The sequence below is a fragment of the Bos indicus x Bos taurus genome, chromosome 10, assembly GCF_003369695.1.
Source record: "Bos indicus x Bos taurus breed Angus x Brahman F1 hybrid chromosome 10, Bos_hybrid_MaternalHap_v2.0, whole genome shotgun sequence".
NCBI lineage: Eukaryota > Metazoa > Chordata > Mammalia > Artiodactyla > Bovidae > Bos > Bos indicus x Bos taurus.
In genome coordinates, this window is record NC_040085.1 from 61860180 (window position 1) to 61878015 (window position 17836).

At 36.3% G+C, this 17836-nt stretch overlaps 1 protein-coding gene across 13 annotated transcripts in view; it reads left to right on the plus strand.

Annotated features, from left to right (window-relative positions):
* Positions 1 to 17836, plus strand: part of KTN1 (kinectin 1) — a 112913-nt gene that overhangs the window by 49351 nt on the left and 45726 nt on the right. For all 13 annotated transcript variants that reach the window (XM_027554175.1, XM_027554178.1, XM_027554182.1 and 10 more), the window contains exons 8-18: positions 4462 to 4568; positions 5384 to 5516; positions 7360 to 7447; positions 10015 to 10181; positions 10809 to 10877; positions 12138 to 12175; positions 12992 to 13082; positions 13456 to 13524; positions 14363 to 14400; positions 14547 to 14628; positions 15414 to 15482. In XM_027554175.1, coding sequence (XP_027409976.1) covers positions 4462 to 4568; positions 5384 to 5516; positions 7360 to 7447; positions 10015 to 10181; positions 10809 to 10877; positions 12138 to 12175; positions 12992 to 13082; positions 13456 to 13524; positions 14363 to 14400; positions 14547 to 14628; positions 15414 to 15482 — 951 coding nt within the window. The remainder of the gene's footprint in view (positions 1 to 4461; positions 4569 to 5383; positions 5517 to 7359; positions 7448 to 10014; positions 10182 to 10808; positions 10878 to 12137; positions 12176 to 12991; positions 13083 to 13455; positions 13525 to 14362; positions 14401 to 14546; positions 14629 to 15413; positions 15483 to 17836) is intronic.

Genomic DNA, 17836 nt, shown 5'->3' on the forward strand with positions numbered 1-17836 from the left:
TCTGTTACAATAGAGGTAAGTAAGCATCTGGTGCTTTGGAACAATGGAGATGAGAGGTGGGGAACAGAAGGAGTGTTAGGGAAGACTTGTTAGCAGTGATAAACAGACTTTGTTGATTCTTTGGAAACAATTAGGCATTGTTAGGAAAGAGTGAAGGAATGGGCACTGGGTATAAGGCTTATTACCCAGTGAAATTCCTTCCCATCCCGAGAGATTGGTGGTTCAGTAGGTCTCTTTTGGGGCCCAGGACTGAGCTTTTTAATGAGTGCACTCCAGGTATTTTTGATATAGGTTGTCTAGAGATAACAGCTTATGAGAAATATGGTGATGGTTGTGGTATTTGGCATTCAGGGCTGGAATGAAGAGATCTAGAGAAATAAATAAAGGTCTTGTATACCTGAAGACATGTCAACAGACATGAATTTGAGCAAACTCCAGGACATAGTGAAGGACAGGGGAGCCTGGTGTGCTGCAGTCCACAGGTTCGCTAAGAGCTGGACAGGACTTAGCAACTGAACAACATACCTGAAGACTGGTGGGCCAGTGAAGGAGTTTAAGCAACCCAGCAATGTGTTTATAGTATTTTAAATTATTACTCAGACACAGTATGAGAGTGATAGCAATGTGAAGAGTGGAACAAGGGATAGTGGGAGGACTTTTGCCAGAATCCAAGTAAGAGAACAAAAACCTTAAGTCAAGACATTGATAATGAGGCCATTTATTTGATAAAAAAAAAAAAAGGTAGTAGATAGGGCTTGGTGATGCAGTGGAGAAGAGAGGGAAAATGATAATGGTTTTAGCTTAAGTGACCTTCAGTTTTGTGTTCTTATTTTTGCCTGTTTTCTTTCAACATTTTAAAGGGTTCAGTGCTTACTGTCTATTTTTACAGTGTTAATCCATTTTCATGATTTCCTTTAGGTCTGGACCAGTGATTTTTCATTGTTTTCTTTCTTTTTGTTTCCTCACCCCCCCTTCCATTGAAATATCATTTTTATTATTGATAAAAAGACTATTGAAGAATATGGTTTGGCTTGCTTGTCAAGTGGGCTTAAAATACTCCACTTAAGTGAACCTTGTGGATCAATGATTTCTTTTGAAATTGTTTCTATTGCCAGATGATGCTTCAGTTTGAAAGTGCTTGTCACCTCAAAATTAACATGTGTGTAAAATTTAACTGTTGATTTTGGTCAAGTTGTTTTTATTTTCTAATGTTGTGAAGCATTATTATTATTCTGCTTGAATCCTTTGAATTCTCTCTCCTTTGCCCAATCTACAGTTTGTTTTAAAATCTTCAGTTCAGTTCAGTTCAGTCTCTCAGTCGTGTCTGAATCTTTACAACCCCACGAATCGCAGCACGCCAGGCCTCCCTGTCTATCACCAACTCCCAGAGTTCACTCAGACTCAACGTCCATTGAGTCAGTGATGCCGTCCAGCCATCTCATCCTCTGTCGTCCCCTTCTCCTCCTGCCCCCAATCCCTCCCAGCATCAGAGTCTTTTCCAATGAGTCAACCCTTCGCATGAGGTGGCCAGAGTACTGGAGCTTCAGCTTTAGCATCATTCCCTCCAAAGAAATCCCAGGGCTGATCTCCTTCAGAATAGACTGGTTGGATCTCTTCGCAGTCCAAGGACTCTCAAGAGTCTTCTCCAACACCACAGTTCAAAAGCATCAATTATTTGGCGCTCAGCTTTCTTCACAGTCCAACTCTCACATCCATACATGACCACTGGAAAAACCATAGCCTTGACTAGACAGACCTTTGTTGGCAAAGTAATGTCTCTGCTTTTGGATATGCTATCTATATTGGTCATAACTTTCCTTCCAAGGAGTAAGTGTCTTTTAATTTCATGGCTGCAGTCACCATCTGCAGTGATTTTGGAGCCCAAAAAAATAAAGTCTGACACTGTTTCCACTGTTTCCCCATCTGTTTCCCATGAAGTGATGGGACCAGATGCCATGATTTTCGGTTTCTGAATGTTGAGCTTTAAGCCAACCTTTTCACTCTCCTCTTTCACTTTCATCAAGAGGCTTTTGAGTTCCTCTTCACTTTCTGCCATAAGGGTGGTGTCATCTGCATATCTGAGGTTATTGATATTTCTCCCGGCAATCTTGATTCCAGTTTGTGCTTCTTCCAGCCCAGCATTTCTCATGATGTACTCTGCATATAAGTTGAATAAGCAGGGTGACAATATACAGCCTTGACGTACTCTTTTTCCTATTTGGAACCAGTCTGTTGTTCCATGTCCAGTTCTAGCTGTTGCTTCCTGACCTCCATATAGGTTTCTCTAGAGGCAGGTCAGGTGGTCTGGTATTCCCATCTCTTTCAGAATTTTCCACAGTTTATTGTGATCCTCATAGTCAAAGGCTTTGGCATAGTCAATAAAGCAGAAATAGATGTTTTTCTGGAACTCTCTTGCTTTTTCCATGATCCAGCAGATGTTGGCAATTTGATCTCTGTTTCCTCTGCCTTTTCAACAACAGCTCGAACATCTGGAAGTTCACGGTTCACGTATTGCTAAAGCCTGGCTTGGAGAATTTTGAGCATTCCTTTACTAGCGTGTGAGATGAGTGTGATTGTGCGGTAGTTTGAGCATTCTTTGGCAATGCCTTTCTTTGGGATTGGAATAAAAACTGACCTTTTCCAGTCCTGTGGCCACTGCTGAGTTTTTCAAATTTGCTGGCATAGTGAGTGCAGCACTTTCACAGCATCATCTTTCAGGATTTGAAGTAGCTCAACTTGAATTCCATCACCTCCACTAGCTTTGTTCGTAGTGATGCTTTCTAAGGCCCACTTGACTTCACATTCCAGGATGTCTGGCTCTAGGTGTGTGATCACACCATCGTGATTATCTGGGTCGTGAAGATCTTTTTTGTATAGTTCTTCTGTGTATTCTTGCCACCTCTTCTTAGTATCTTCTGCTTCTGTTAGGTCCATACCATTTCTATCCTTTATCAAGCCCATCTTTGCATGAAATGTTTCCTTGGTATCTCTAATTTTCTTGAAGAGATCTCTAGTCTTTCCTGTTCTGTTGTTTTTCTCTATTTCTTTGCATTGATCGCTTTATTTCTAGTTTTTCTTGCATTCAGTTTTTAGATACGACCTTAGTTTATTATTTCTTACTAGCATTATTACAACATTCTCTTTTATTTTTAGAGAAGGTAATTTATTTTTTACTTTTTAAGTTGATTGATTACTTTACAGTATTGGTTTGATTTCTGTCATACATCAACATGAATTGACCATAGATGTACATATGTCCCCTCCCTCTTGAGTCTTCCTCCCACCTCCCATCCATTCCCTCCCCTCTAGGCTGTTACAGAGCCCCAGTTATAGCATTCTTAAGAGGTCTCTTTTCCAGTCTAATATATAATTAGCACAAGATTTTTATTTGTAAAATACTGCTTTGGTCACGTTAGTAGTTTGCTGAAAAATGAACAGTTCTTTACTGTTATCAGAATTCCAGTAGTATTTTCTGTGGAAATGCTACTAATAATGAAAAGTGAATGAATCTCTTTTCAGGTTCTTAACCCATCCACTACTTTGATGCTCTAATTTGGCTCAATCCTCCATCTTCCCAGCCCCCAGCCTTTTGAAATATTCTTTTCCATTAACCAGATTATTAAAGAACTGATTTTTCCTGACCTCATGTAATCTTTCCCCCTCTTAATTGTGACTTACATTCATTTGAAAAGTAGTTGGATAGTTGTGGCAATATCTTTTATTGAAGGTTAAGGGTTTTGAATTGATTATTTCTTTTTTTGAACTTGATTGCTTACAGAGGTCAAGATATGGTTTATATATGATAAGTTTTCTGAGAATTAGCAACATATACTTTTTTTTCCTCTTAATTGAATAGGTTTACTAAAAATTATTAAGAGTTTTTCACATACTAAAGTGAGGATGTGAGAATATAAGTTTCAGTGTTTTTTGTCTTTTGATTCTATAATTCTGAAATAAAAAACTACAAGCCAGATATTTTAGCAGGTAGACTTTTATATAGTGAATTTGCCATCTATTTGGATATGGCTCAATTTGTAACTTAATGTAAATGTTTCAAACATATGTTCAGTCTTTAAACTTTTGATTACTAAAACCTTTTATTAAAATATTGCTAACTTAATTGACATATTCTAGATCAGTACAGTTTCAGTTCTATATGAGTCTTGTGTAGAAAAGATTTTTAAAAATATCTTTCAGTTCTAAAACAGCATCTTAGGTATTTATTTTGCATATGATAGCAGCCAGCCTCTACTTGCTTTCTTGAATGCTGTGATAACTTATATTTACTTTGTATTTGACACTATCAAAATGTATCCTTTAAATTTGCTTATATTTATTTGAGAAGAATATCTAGACTTTATGCTATTGATGCTTTTTTACTTTTCATCATGATAAATTTTCTTTGAGGTTAGCTCTGGCAGTTATTGTTTTCTAAATCTTACGTGTGTAAAATAATTTTAGTTCCAACAAGTTCGTGAGCAGATGGAGGCAGAGATAGCTCACTTGAAGCAGGAAAATGGCATACTGAGAGATGCTGTCAGCAACACTACAAACCAACTAGAAAGCAAGTATGTTCCCAAATGCTTTACTTTTAATAAAATGACAGTATTTTCATTGAATGGTAGAGTGTTTTCTTCAGTCACCAAAATGTGTTTGATAGTAATTGGTTAGACTTTTGCTTTTTACACGTGTTTTTAAAATGAATAAATTTTCAAAACCTATCCTCCTGCTTTTGAAGAAGCTCTTCAGGTAAACTGCATGGTAAATACTAGTGCCACCAGTGCCATAACTTACAAATTTAAGAGGCTGAATTAGCAAGTTTTAGACCTATTTCCTGTAACAGCAGTTCTCAACCTTCATTATTCTGAAGAGTATCTGGCATGTTAGCTACAAATCATATTCTTGAGTCTTATCCTTGTAAGTGTATGATTTAGTGGCTCTGAGGTAGAGTCCTGGAATCTGCATGTTAAGACACATTCCTTGTGATAGTGATTTAGTTGGTCTGAGCCATACTTGAGCATGCAAGCATGCACAGTGCCATACTTTGAGAAACAGTCCTAGAGAAGACTAGCAGCATGCTTACATAGAATAACTATTCTGATTGGTTGATTCAGAGCACTGATTTGAGAGTGATTCATGCTCATGGTGTGTGGTTACCCATTTTTCTTGATTATTTTATGGTAACTTAAATGTTTATATTATTGTCATCAGAATGATTCAGAGATTATATTCAACCAAATTCTTTATTAGTATACACTTGGAGCATTTGTTGTCATTTACCTGTAAGTGGAATCACTAACTCAGCAAAACTCATATGTTTTCTTTAGTAATTTACATGTGTTTGTAATAATGGAAGGTTCCTAATCCAGTTAACTGTTTTCAGGCAGTCTGCTGAACTAAACAAACTGCGCCAGGATTATGCTAGGTTGGTAAGTGAGCTGACTGAGAAAACAGGAAAGCTACAGCAAGAGGAAGTCCAAAAGAAGAATGCTGAGCAAGCAGTTACTCAGTTGAAGGTGAAACATTACCTTTATTTATCATTTCATAAATAATGTGGCTTTTCAATCCAATGACCTGAAAGTGTATATAGCTTTTGAGAAATGTAGTTTGAGGCTTAATGGGCCTGTATAGAAACATTTACACTAATGAAAGAATTGAATACAGGCTTGAGTTTGAAGTTAAAGACTATTTGAAGATATGAAAATTGATATTAGCTGAGTGACAGGCATAAACAGAATTTTACCTTATGTGTGGAGGTGAGGGTCTGCATGTATAAGACAAAAATCAAATTTTTGATAGGTAGTTAAAATCACCTTCAGCATCACTTATCAATAACTTGGATCTCTAAGTAAGGTTAGTAGAGCCTATTTTTATTTCAGCATTGGAATAGATGATTTTCTGTTGTGTGAGCATGAGGCCAAGTAATACTCCAGTTGCTTTCACTTGAGCCACAGTAGAAAAAAAAATCACACGGTTTCTTTAGACACCAGAGTGGCACTTGGTGCCATTAGATGCTTATACTGAGAAGACATGCATGGGGTTGCTTAGGCTGACTGAGAGAGAGGAGTGGACTTATTTTTCTTGCACATTTTAGCCTGTGCATATTGAGTAGAGTGATGAGTAGAATTGTCTGTTCCTCCTTGTACAGAGGAGAGGATTTGTTGAACAGTTCAGTTTCTGTAAGTTAAATGTATTGGATAGATTCCTACATAAGTCATCAATATAGATGGTATACTTTAATACCAATTCCAGAGTTCAGTTCAGTTCAGTCGCTCAGTCGTGTCCGACTCTTTGCGACCCCATGAATCGCAGCATGCCAGGCCTCCCTGTCCATCACCAACTCCTGGAGTTCACTCAAACTCACGTCCATCGAGTCGGTGATGCCTTCCAGCCATCTCATCCTCTGTCGTCCCCTTCTCCTCCTGCCCCCAATCCCTCCCAGCATCATAGTCTTTTCCAGTGAGTCAACTCTTCACATCCCAAGGATGGAGGAGCCTGGTAGGCTGCCATCTACGGGGTCACACACAGTCGGACACGACTGAAGCGACTTAGCAGCAGCAGCAGCAGCAGCAAGTCTTTGCATGAGGTGGCCAAAGTATTGGAGTTTCGGCTTTAGCATCATTCCTTCCAAAGAACACCCACGACTGATCTCCTTTAGAATGGACTGGTTGGATCTCCTTGCAGTCCAATGGACTCTCAGGAGTCTTCTCCAGGGCAGTAGAGGTTAAAAGGGCTCTGAGGATAATTGAATGTAGAAAGTAGCGTACTTTTTGTTTTCTTGAAGTTTTCATGGGTCCCTGTGGGAGAGTGATATTGTTGTCCTAACTTTTATTAAATATTTGTCTTGCTAATATATTTGCTGATGACATTCTTAAATATGATGTTTGTGCTCTATGGATATGGATAAGTAGATTAATGACATTAAATATTGTAGTCATAATTGAAGTGTTGTGCTATACCTCAAAATAAGAATTTTAGGAACCTACTAAAATTTAGCAATAAAGATATCATCCTGTCTTTTGAAAAGCCTGTCACCTGAAGGAAGATTATTGGAAAGCTCATCATAGCTAAGTGGGTCAGATATATACATAGCAGCAGCTATATTGATCCACCAGCACAAATAAGGAGTTTCTGAAATCTCTAATCTGTAAATCCTGTATATTGGCAGGTAGAATGGCTGTGACTGATAGTATCTGTGCATATTATCAGGCTGAGCACATCTGCCTATGTTATTAAAATGTGGGAGACTAGTGACTAGTTGTTGGAAGAAGCAGTTTTATGGCACAACAGTAAAGATAGAAGATGCTTTTTTTCTGTAAATTGAAATCCTGTGTTTGTGCTGACTTATCCTTTCCCCAGGTTCAACTTCAAGAAGCTGAGAGGAGGTGGGAAGAAGTCCAGAGCTATATCAGGAAGAGGACAGCAGAGCATGAAGCAGCTCAGCAAGGTAAGGGGAAGAAATATTCATATAAAGTTACTATGTAATTCTGGGTAAAATTTCTGCCCTTCTCCATATGTGAAGAAAGTATAAATTGGCATTTTGGTTATAGCTCAATAAAAATAGCTTTTACACTTTGAATACTTTTATTTCTTTAACATTTCTTAGGGTTTTAAAAATAAGTCTCTACTGGTTTTGTCTGAGGTATTAAGTTGCAGATAAAATTATAGTCCATAAACAGGGTAGTAGGAATCTATGTGTGTTCCATTTCTGTGGTTATTCTCTCTCATTCCATGATCAGTTCTTTATTTAATTTTTTTTTTCTAAGAAGGACTCATTCCTGTATTGTGAAGAGAAAAATGGTGAGAGCATTACCATTCCAAGTAGCTGACTGAAAACTATCTACGTAATGCTGGCTTTCACTATTCTTAATTTGATGAATTCATTTAGGAGATAATGGAGCTTGTAATAGTGTGTTTTATCTGTGTCCCCCTTCTTCCCATGAAAGTGGTGGTGAGCCTATAGTAAAGTACAGTTCCAAACACAAGAGTAGATCATACAGTTTTGGCCCTGTGTTAGACCTTTGGTTTCCTCTGATATTTTTTACCCCTAGGCATTTCCCTTTGGTTCAGTATTTAGATATGTCTAAGATATTTGAAGGCTTTTAAAAAATATATATGAAGTTTGTTGTTATGTTAAGCTATATTAGCTTATTTTAAATTAGTATGTTATATTTCATCAACAAAGCATTAGATTTTAACAGTAGTATGACTGTGTAACTCAATGTTGAGTCAAGATAAATAAAAGTACAGTTCTTGAGCAACGTTTTTAATTTCCTGAAGTTAATTATTGCTATATATATATATATATATATATATATATATGATGATTTGTTTATTTTGCTGCCTGGGGTCTTGGTTGTGCAGGGGGACCTTCCTTGCATCATGTGGGCTCTTTCTGTTGCGATACACACGCTAGTTGTGGTGTGCAGGCTTCGGTAGTTGTGCTGCTCTGTGGTATGCTGTGTGGGATCTTAGTTCCCCACCAGGGATTGACCTTGCATCCCCTGCATTGCAAGGTGGATTCTTAACCCCTGGACCACTAGGGAAGTTCCTTCTTTATATTTTTAACTTGCTTTATATTTTTAATTTGCTTGATCTTTGTTTTATTGTTTCAAATTTTACCTAAGGTTAAACTCCTTAACCTCTCTGCTTCCCCCAGCCTCTCAGCATGTTAGATACTGGTGAAGCTCTCAGTTTTTCCTGAGGCTATGCCTTTGGAGTCCTCATTCTTTCTGCTCCAGTACTTGTTGCTTTCTAGGTTGACGCTGAGCTGTCTTCTGAGACTTCCTTTAGTCTGTTTACTCTGTTTTCTGGATCCTATGTCATTGCCATCTTTTAGCTTTCCTCCCTCATTTAATAGTATATCTTTTAGTTGCTCTATAAGAATATACCTCAAGGTATATTTCTTGAGGCTTTGAGTATCTGAAAATGTTTTTAGTCTTTCTACTTTAATGCTTAATGGGTAGTTTGGATGTGGAGTTCTAGGTTGGAAATAGTTTTCCCCAGAGAATTTTGAAGGTATTAATTTGGTGTTTTAACTTCTCCTAATATGGTAAAAAATATGCTCTCCTGATTCTAATCCTGGATGTTACCATTACATGTTTAATTTTCAAGAGTTTTTTCTTGAGTTGTGTTCCATTCTATTATTAGTGTCTTGTTAAAGAAGTGACATTATCTTAACTTTTCTTAAAACCATGTAACACACTCATATATACATTGTTTTTCTCTCTGTTTGCCTCTCTGTCCTTGGTGGTAGTGTGGTATGTTTTTATTTGTTTGTTTTTTCCTCCCCTGTTTTAGAATTATTTGTCTTATAGAATAGGGGAGGCAACTCTCATGAGTTTCTGTTTTCTTGAGCTTTTACTTTACCCTTCCTCATCTTTGCCAAGTCAGTGATCATCTCTCCATTTGTTTTATCTTAGTTTCTTGTCATTTGGAGTTCTATTTATTTTCTAATTGCATCAAAGACTGTTTTTGTTTCTCATTTTCTTGTTTTGGGATTATTGCTAAGAATAGAAGTAGGCAGAAAAGTGTTAATTATTTCATCTTACACCAGGACATTTGTCAGCTTTTAGCATCTTTGTCTGTTCTCCAGGTATGAGAGTACGAGGAATTGACAAGAAATTCACTGAATAACTTACTAAAACATCTTTGGGGAAATTAAGAATGTTTTCAAGAAATGATATACAGTTTTAAACATTCATGTACTGTTCAGATAACACATTTATTAATTATGTATTTTGTGTCAAGCCTTGGGCACAGCTCTGGATATAGAGAAAAGGCAATCTCTGATCTCAAAAAGCTCACTCTTTGGGAGAAGAGGTGAATTAGTACAGTGTGGCAGGTGCTGTGAAAAAAGGTAAGCATAGGCTGCTCAGGGGAGCCATATATAGGTGGGAAAGCACAGGAGAGATTCAAAAGGGGAATATTCCAGGGGAGGTAAGCCTGCTCTCAAGATGAGTAGCAGTAACCAGGCAAAGGAAGAAACCTTTGTAAAATGCAGTGTTTTGTTAGATCTACAGAGTAAATTTGTGGCCAAAGAAAATGAAGTACAGAGTCTGCATAGTAAGCTTACAGATACCTTGGTATCAAAACAACAGTTGGAGCAAAGACTAATGCAGTTAATGGAATCAGAGCAAAAAAGGGTGAACAAAGAAGAGTCTCTACAAATGCAAGTTCAGGTATCTAATTTTCCCTCTTTAAAAAATAATAAAGATGGGCAGTGGTTGGATGTGTCTTGTGTAGGAGAGAGAGGATAGCCTCTTTATCCTAATTTTGGAGTGGGGATGAAAAATTTAAATTTAATCTTCGAGCAGTTGTCACAATATGGTCTGAATATGTGCTCAAAGATACCTTTACCCACAGTCTAATGCTTTTTGTATTAGATTAGGAACAGTACAATGTATTCTTAATTTCTGCTTTATAAATTAGCTCTGAGAATAGAATGCCTCATCATTGTTATTTAAAATGGTGCCTTTGGAATCTTAAGTGAAGTCGCTCGGTCCTGTCCCACTCTTTGCTACCCCATGGATTGTAGCCTACCAGGCTCCTCCCTCCATGGGATTCTCCAGGCAAGAGGATTGGAGTGGGTTGCCATTTCCTTCTCCAGGGGATCTTCCCCACCCAGAGATCGAACCCAGGTCTACCACATTCCAGGCAGACGCTTTAACCTCTGAGCCACCAGGGAAGCCCTTTGGAATCTTGAGTACCTTTAAAAGATAAACAGATGTATCTGTAACTCATTTTGTTCATATACATTGGCATTTTTAATAGCACACTTCTTCCCTCTCCTTTTTGGTTTTTGAAAGGATATTTTGGAGCAGAATGAGGCGTTGAAAGCTCAAATTCAACAGTTCCATTCCCAGATAGCAGCCCAGGTAATGGTGCTTTCTTATTGCTTGTCATTACTAGTAACTTCCTAGCTGTGTAAATAATTTGAGTGCCTGTGCAGTGCCATGCACTGGATTAGTAGTTGGGTGACTAGTCAGTGAATCACCTGGCTGATCCTGAGTGGTAAGTGCTCTGATAATTATGTTTAGTGCTGTGAGAGAACAGTATGAAAGAAATCCAAATCTGACTAATGGGAAGGTGGGTTAGAGAGTTTTTAACCGTAGGAGAGAAAAAAATGTCCACCATCCTGTCACAAAAAAGGAGGAATTGGCCAAACGGTGTCAAGAATAACCGTTTATATATTAAATGTATTCATTAAATATTCACTAAACCTATTGTTCTTTGGCATCATTGTTGTGTAACGTGATAAGTAGGTAGGTAGATACAGATACATAGGCTTTAGAATATAAATAGTATAACATTAAGAAGAGAAGAAACTTTTAAATACTTAACTGGTTAGCTTGTTTCCGTAATATACATACTGTGAATTTCAGTATTTCAACTTAAAATTCTAAAAATTGTTTGTAGGAAAAATAATAGAACAGAAGTCACTTTTCTGTGTGAAAAGTAGTTCTAACATCAAAAGCTTATTTTTAAGGTTCAGGCAAGTTGAAAATCCCAAAACTGTAAACAGGTTTTTTTTCCTAATTGTTTTCTTTGTAGAACTATTGTGTAAAATTAATTGAGAAAGAATTACATAGGTGTTTGTGTGTTTATGAATGTTTGTGTGTATGTAAATTATTAACTCAAATTGGATTGAGATCTTAAGTTATAGCTGAGAGGTAGTTCTAGAAGATTTATCAGAAATTAAATACTTAGTACCTTTGAAAAGTAGAGATGAACATGGGCTTTATTAAATGACTTGTTAAACTTAATCATAAATGATATCATTTCATTACTAGGAATTTTTATTAAGGAGAAGCTCATAAATGAAAAATAGCCTTTGCTGCTTTTTTTTTTTTTCCCTGTGTACGTGTTGCTTGTCAGTTAAATAGTTTTCAGGCCTGCCAACTTATTTCATTAGAAATGTCTTATGATGCTAATTCCCTAATACTGGAAGCTGTTGATCAAATTTACTTTCAGAATAATAGCTGTTATTTAGTGAACATTCATCATGAGCCAGCTACTTCCTTAATTTTATATACATTTATTTCTTTTAATTTTTAAAGCCCTATTGTGATGATTATTGTACAACTTTTGAACTTTCTCTTAAAGGCTTTTGTGTTGACACTGTTTTTCTTTCTTAGACCTCCGCTTCAGCTCTAGCAGAGGAATTACATAAAGTGTAAGCCTGCCTTCTATATTTCTCTTAAAATTGCTTAGTCATCACTAACTTATATCTGTTAGATTCTACACTTATGATTGATTTTATGTTCTAACTTGTTCAGAAATTACTCTCAACTAGATTTGGAACAACTTTAGCTCTTCTACCCCTATGCATTGTGTATTCTGTGTTTTTATGTCTTTGTCATAAAAAGAGTTGGAAGAACTCTTTCCTGCAGGCATTAGCAGTTATGTGGACGAGATCACTGTGATCTGAGATTAGTGGAAGTTAGTTTTTGTATCTAATAAGTGGTTACACCTACTCTCTATCTAACTATGGAGTGGTTGGATGGCATCATTGACTCAGTGGACCTAAGTTTGAGCAAACTCCAAGAGATAGTGAAGGACAGGGAAGCCTGGCCTGCTGCAGTCCACGGGGTCGCAAAGAGTTGGACATGACTGAGCCATTGAACAACAACAATCTAACTATATGGTGATATGCCAAAAATAAAATTCTTTTTTTGTTATGTATTGTATAATTTGTATACACATGGATCACGTAAGTTCAGAAGACCTGAAAAATGCTTTTGACATTACCAGGCTTGTGAGGTTAAATTATTAACTTCTTTGACCTCAAGTTTTAAAATAGGGGTATGTATTTTATGAAGTTGTAGTAATGCATGTGACAGTTAACTACTAACTGAAAGGGTCTATAGAGATTGAAGATACAGTTATATGAAATTTACTCAAGTAAGGTTGATCATACTTGAGGCTTCTAATCCTTTGTGACTTAACTTCTAAATGTTTATTGACTGTACAAATCTATTTCCTTTTAAAGGATTGCAGAAAAGGATAAGCAGATAAAACAGACTGAAGATTCTTTAGCAAATGAGCATGATCATTTAGCAAGTAAAGAGGAGGAACTTAAGGTACAGTACTTCTTAAAAATGGCTGCAATACTTCATAGGCATTGAATTATCCTGATCTTGTCATCAGTACAAATGTCTGTGAAGCCTGGAAAATACTCTAGAATTCATTTGGAAATTGTCTCTTTTCGAAACTACAAAATCCTCTTTAGCCCTCTAAGAGGAGAAGTTCAAAGGCCTTTTCTCACGTGATATTATTCACGATAATTTGGGAAATATGTTAAATAACAGGACTTGATAGTTTTCTTTCTGATAGGAAGTGGTAATTTGAGATTTATTCTTTGAGACCTTTGCTTAGGTAGAAAAGAGACATTACACAACTTCAAATCTAATTTTATATTAAATAATTCTAATATTATTTTTCCTTTTGTTCTAGGACATACAGAATATGAATTTCTTATTAAAAGCTGAAGTGCAAAAATTACAGGCCCTGGCAAATGAACAGGTATATCTTTATTGCTTTTAAGCATTTACCTTAGAATTACAGTTTGTTTATACTTATTTTCATTGGTATCACAAGCCCTAGTTTTATCCATGTAGATAATAAGTATAATGGTTACCTGTGTTTGGCTGCGTGATGTGTTGTTAAAAGCCTCTTCTGTTTGACCATGACCCTCACAACTCACCTGAATGTTTCTGTATTCATGTTGAAATTAATATTTGGTCCAAAGAAATTGATCACTTTTGAGTTATTGGTGAGTGAAGTGAAAGTCACTCAGTCATGTCCAATTCTTTGCGAGCCCATGGCCTATACAGTCCATGGAATTCTCCAGGCCAGAATACTGGAGTGGATATCTTTTCCCTTCTCCAGGGGATTTTCCCAACCCAGGGATCGAAGTCAGGTCTCCTGCATTGCAGGTGGATTCTTTACCAGCTAAGCCACAGAAGGGAAGCCCAGGAATACTGGAGTAGGTATCTTTTCCCTTCTCCAGTGGATCTTCCCAACCCAGGAATTGAACCAGGTTCTCCTGCATTGCAGGCATATTCTTTACCCACTGAGCTGTCAGGGAATTATTGGAGGACTTGATTATAGCACTCATGTGCTGATTTGTTTTCACCTTCTACCATTTAAGCAGAAAAGGATGTAGCTTTTACTAGGATAAAAGTTGATCAGTGAGAAAAAATACTAGACAGCAAAAATTATTACAGTAATGTATGCTATTCATTTTACTATTAATATTTACTGTATATAAAATATAACTTTAATAAGTAAAATTAAGTAAAAGAATAGGTTTGAATGCTTCCTGAGAAATAATAGAATTCTCATCTCATTCCCAATATAGGCTGCTGCTGCACATGAACTGGAGAAGATGCAGAAAAGGTGATTAAAGTATTGCTGTACTTTAGGCCATTCATACACTTATGTTGAAGTGGAATTGAAGAAAATATTACTGCTAATAACCAATAGTTGTGTACATAATTTATATAAGCTTTCTGAATGTATGAAGTATTTTTTTTTTCTTACAGTATTCATGTTAAGGATGATAAAATACGATTGCTTGAAGAGCAGCTACAGTGTGAAATTTCAAACAAAATGGAAGAATTTAAGGTGTGTAATTAAACTTGTCAACTCAGCTTTCTTTGAACAACCTTGTATAATTTTTAGTTGAAGTGAATGTAGAAATAACTACTTTTTATATATAATCACTCTGAAAAAGTATTTCTATAGTTTACTTGGGGACTTAATCTATTATTTTGACTAATTTGTTTTTATAATAGACTTGATATTTGTTTTGCCCCAACCTTTTCTCTACATTTTTAGTTGATAGTTTGACATGTTTTTATTTGCCTCTGTTGCTGATGTAGTATTAGTTTCTGTTCATGGCCAGATATCTTGAGTATTATTGTAAAGTATTCTGATTGCATGGGTACATCTCTGCATGCAGTAAGATTTGCTTTTTTTTTTTTTAGTTTGTGTTTTTTTTTTTTTTTTTTTGCTTAATAGTAATCCTGTAAGTACTCTCTTATGAAAGCAGGGTTTCCCAGAATTCATTGGGACAAATTGTTAAACTTTTTGAAATACACATGAAAGGGTTCTAAGCCCAGTGTTAAAACATTTGGGATAAACCACATGACTGAATTAGACTACTTTTTAGATATCATCATACATGTACTTTATACCATTACTGTATTCCTATACCCTGGAAATAGATTCATTGAAACCGAAAAATGAAGCCACCATGAGATTTGCATTCTTAGGTCAGTATATAATTCATCTCTCACTTTATAAGTGCTTATAGTAATTATACGGCTTTGATTTTTTAAAAACTTACTCAAATGGTTGCTTTGTTAATTTTTCCTAATAAAGCAGTAAATTGAGATTCTTTCTTTTAGATTCTAAGTGACCAAAACAAAGCATTACAATTAGAAGTTCAGAAGCTACAGACTCTTGTTTCTGAACAGGTACGGCTTTTCATGAATTACAAGTTAGAAATATCCAATGTATAACAAGGTACGGTTCTTCTTAAATAGTAATCAACTAATTCATTTTTAGGAATTTCGTTTAAATGTAGATATGTCTTTTAATTGCATTTCTAGTCATCTTGTGCTAGTCAAGTATCTAAATTGAGGAAAATTAACATTTTTTTCCTTAGAAGAAGCTAATATGAACCTGTTTATAAACACCACCCCCACACTAAAAGAAAAAGTTTAATAGGATGCATAAAAATAATTTCCTTAAATCAGTTTGATACATTTAGCTCTCAGGATAATAATCCTTGGTCTTTGGGAGCTCCAGTTTTTGCCTCTCAAACAGTGTGGATTCTTAAAAAGAGACTGTTTGAAACCTACTTTGTTGTTGTTCAGTTGCAAAGTCGAGACCGATTCTTTTTGTGACCCCCTGGACTGTGTGTAGCCTGTCAGGCTCCTCTGTTCATGGGTATCCCGGGCAAGAATACTGGAGTGGGCTGCCATTTCCTTCTGCAGGGCATCTTCCTGGCTCAGGATCAAATTCGAGTCTCCTGCATTGGCAGGAGGATTCTTGACTGCTGAGCCACATGGGAAGACCTTGAAACCAGTACCAGCACTTAAAAGCAGTGATGATCAAATTGTTTAATTTTTCTAAGGCCTCTCATTCCAAGTCTTTTACACTGAGATTTTATTTACATTCTAAGCTTGTTAGAATTAAATGGGGGAGTTTATATATAGTTGAGTAGCCTAGTGCTTTGTGTATAGCAGACATCTTAAGCCTTAATTCCTTTCCTTTAGAATATTTATTTTTCCCATCTCATCTCCACCTGCTTCTGCCGTGATACTTCTTTTTGTATTTATAGCAAGCCATCAAAACTATAGCAGCCTGAATAAGCATGGCTCCATAAACTCGCGCCCCAGGTGATGTCTGTTCTATGGCTGTTCTTAAGAGTTGCATTCATACTCTTCTAAATATAATTCTTCAAATTCTGGTTTTTAAAAGTATTCTAGAAACACGTCATATTATATGACACATTAAAATAGAAGCCTTGCATGTTTCTCTATTACTGTTAAATTTGGACACATTTTATTAGAAGCTGAAATGTAATAATAGCACTTCCTTTAGCAGATGCCTGCTTTCTTTTTAAAATTCACATTTGTATAAGTACAAAAGTAGTATAACATTTTAACACCAAAGTTTGTAAAAAAGACAAAAATTATGCATAATGCTACCACCCTAATATAGTCTGGTATAATAACAATTAAAAAAAAAAATTCACATCTATGCAGGTGTTGAATTGGTGTAAGTGGCTGTGCCAAATGCTGTGGAAGTATCTTAGAAGTATTTTGTTAACATCCACTTGCTTGTCGGGAATTAATCCATTATTTCTTATTTTCCTTCCCTACTAAATATGATGTTAAGTGCTTTGCATATGCTTTATTACGTTATGCTGTATCCTTTCCAACTAAAGGTAATGGAAGAGAAAATGTTGAATGAATAATGTTTAGTGCAGGGATGTAACTTCATGCCAATGTAATGCTCAATTGGTATTTCATTTTTATTCTTAAATCTTACTCCTATTTCCTTTTGTTGTGGTATGGCTTTTAACAAATGTAGTATTTCATCAGTTTAAGATTTTTTCCTCCTTCTCAGTTTATCACCCGAAGAGTGGATGTATCTTAGTCTCTGGTTACAGTTTAATTGAAGGCATCTTTGATTTTTAGTGTTATGTAGTGTTATTCTCCCAGTTGTGAAATATAGCATTGGTGACTTGGATTAGATAAAATATGATAGATATTTTTTGGTTGTCTTAATTCTTATTCAGAAAAGCAGAATGTAATTCTTTTTTTGAATTGGTTGTCAGAGATTCTGAAACATCTATTTTAATATGTAAAGTTTTAAACTTTCTAAAATTAATTTTATGGGAGGTAAAATAAATACTTAGAAACTCTTCAGTCTGCCCTGCTGCTGCTAAGTTCCTTCAATCATGTCCAACTCTGTGCGACTCCATAGATGGCAGCCCACCAGGCTCCCCTGTCCCTGGGATTCTCCAGGCAAGAACACTGGTGCGGGTTGCCATTTCCTTCTCCACTGCATGAAAGTGAAAAGTGAAAGTGAAGTTGCTCAGTCGTGTCTGACTCTTAGCGACCCCATGGACTGCAGCCTACCAGGCTCCTCCGACCATGAGATTTTCCAGGCAAGAGTACTGGAGTGGGGTGCCATTGCCTTCTCCGCTTCAATCTGCCCTAGAATTCCAGTATTAAAGGTGCTGGTGATTCTTACTTAGGTTTCAACAGAGTACCTGGATCTTTTCTTTTTAGTTTTATTCTGTGTTTAAAATGATACT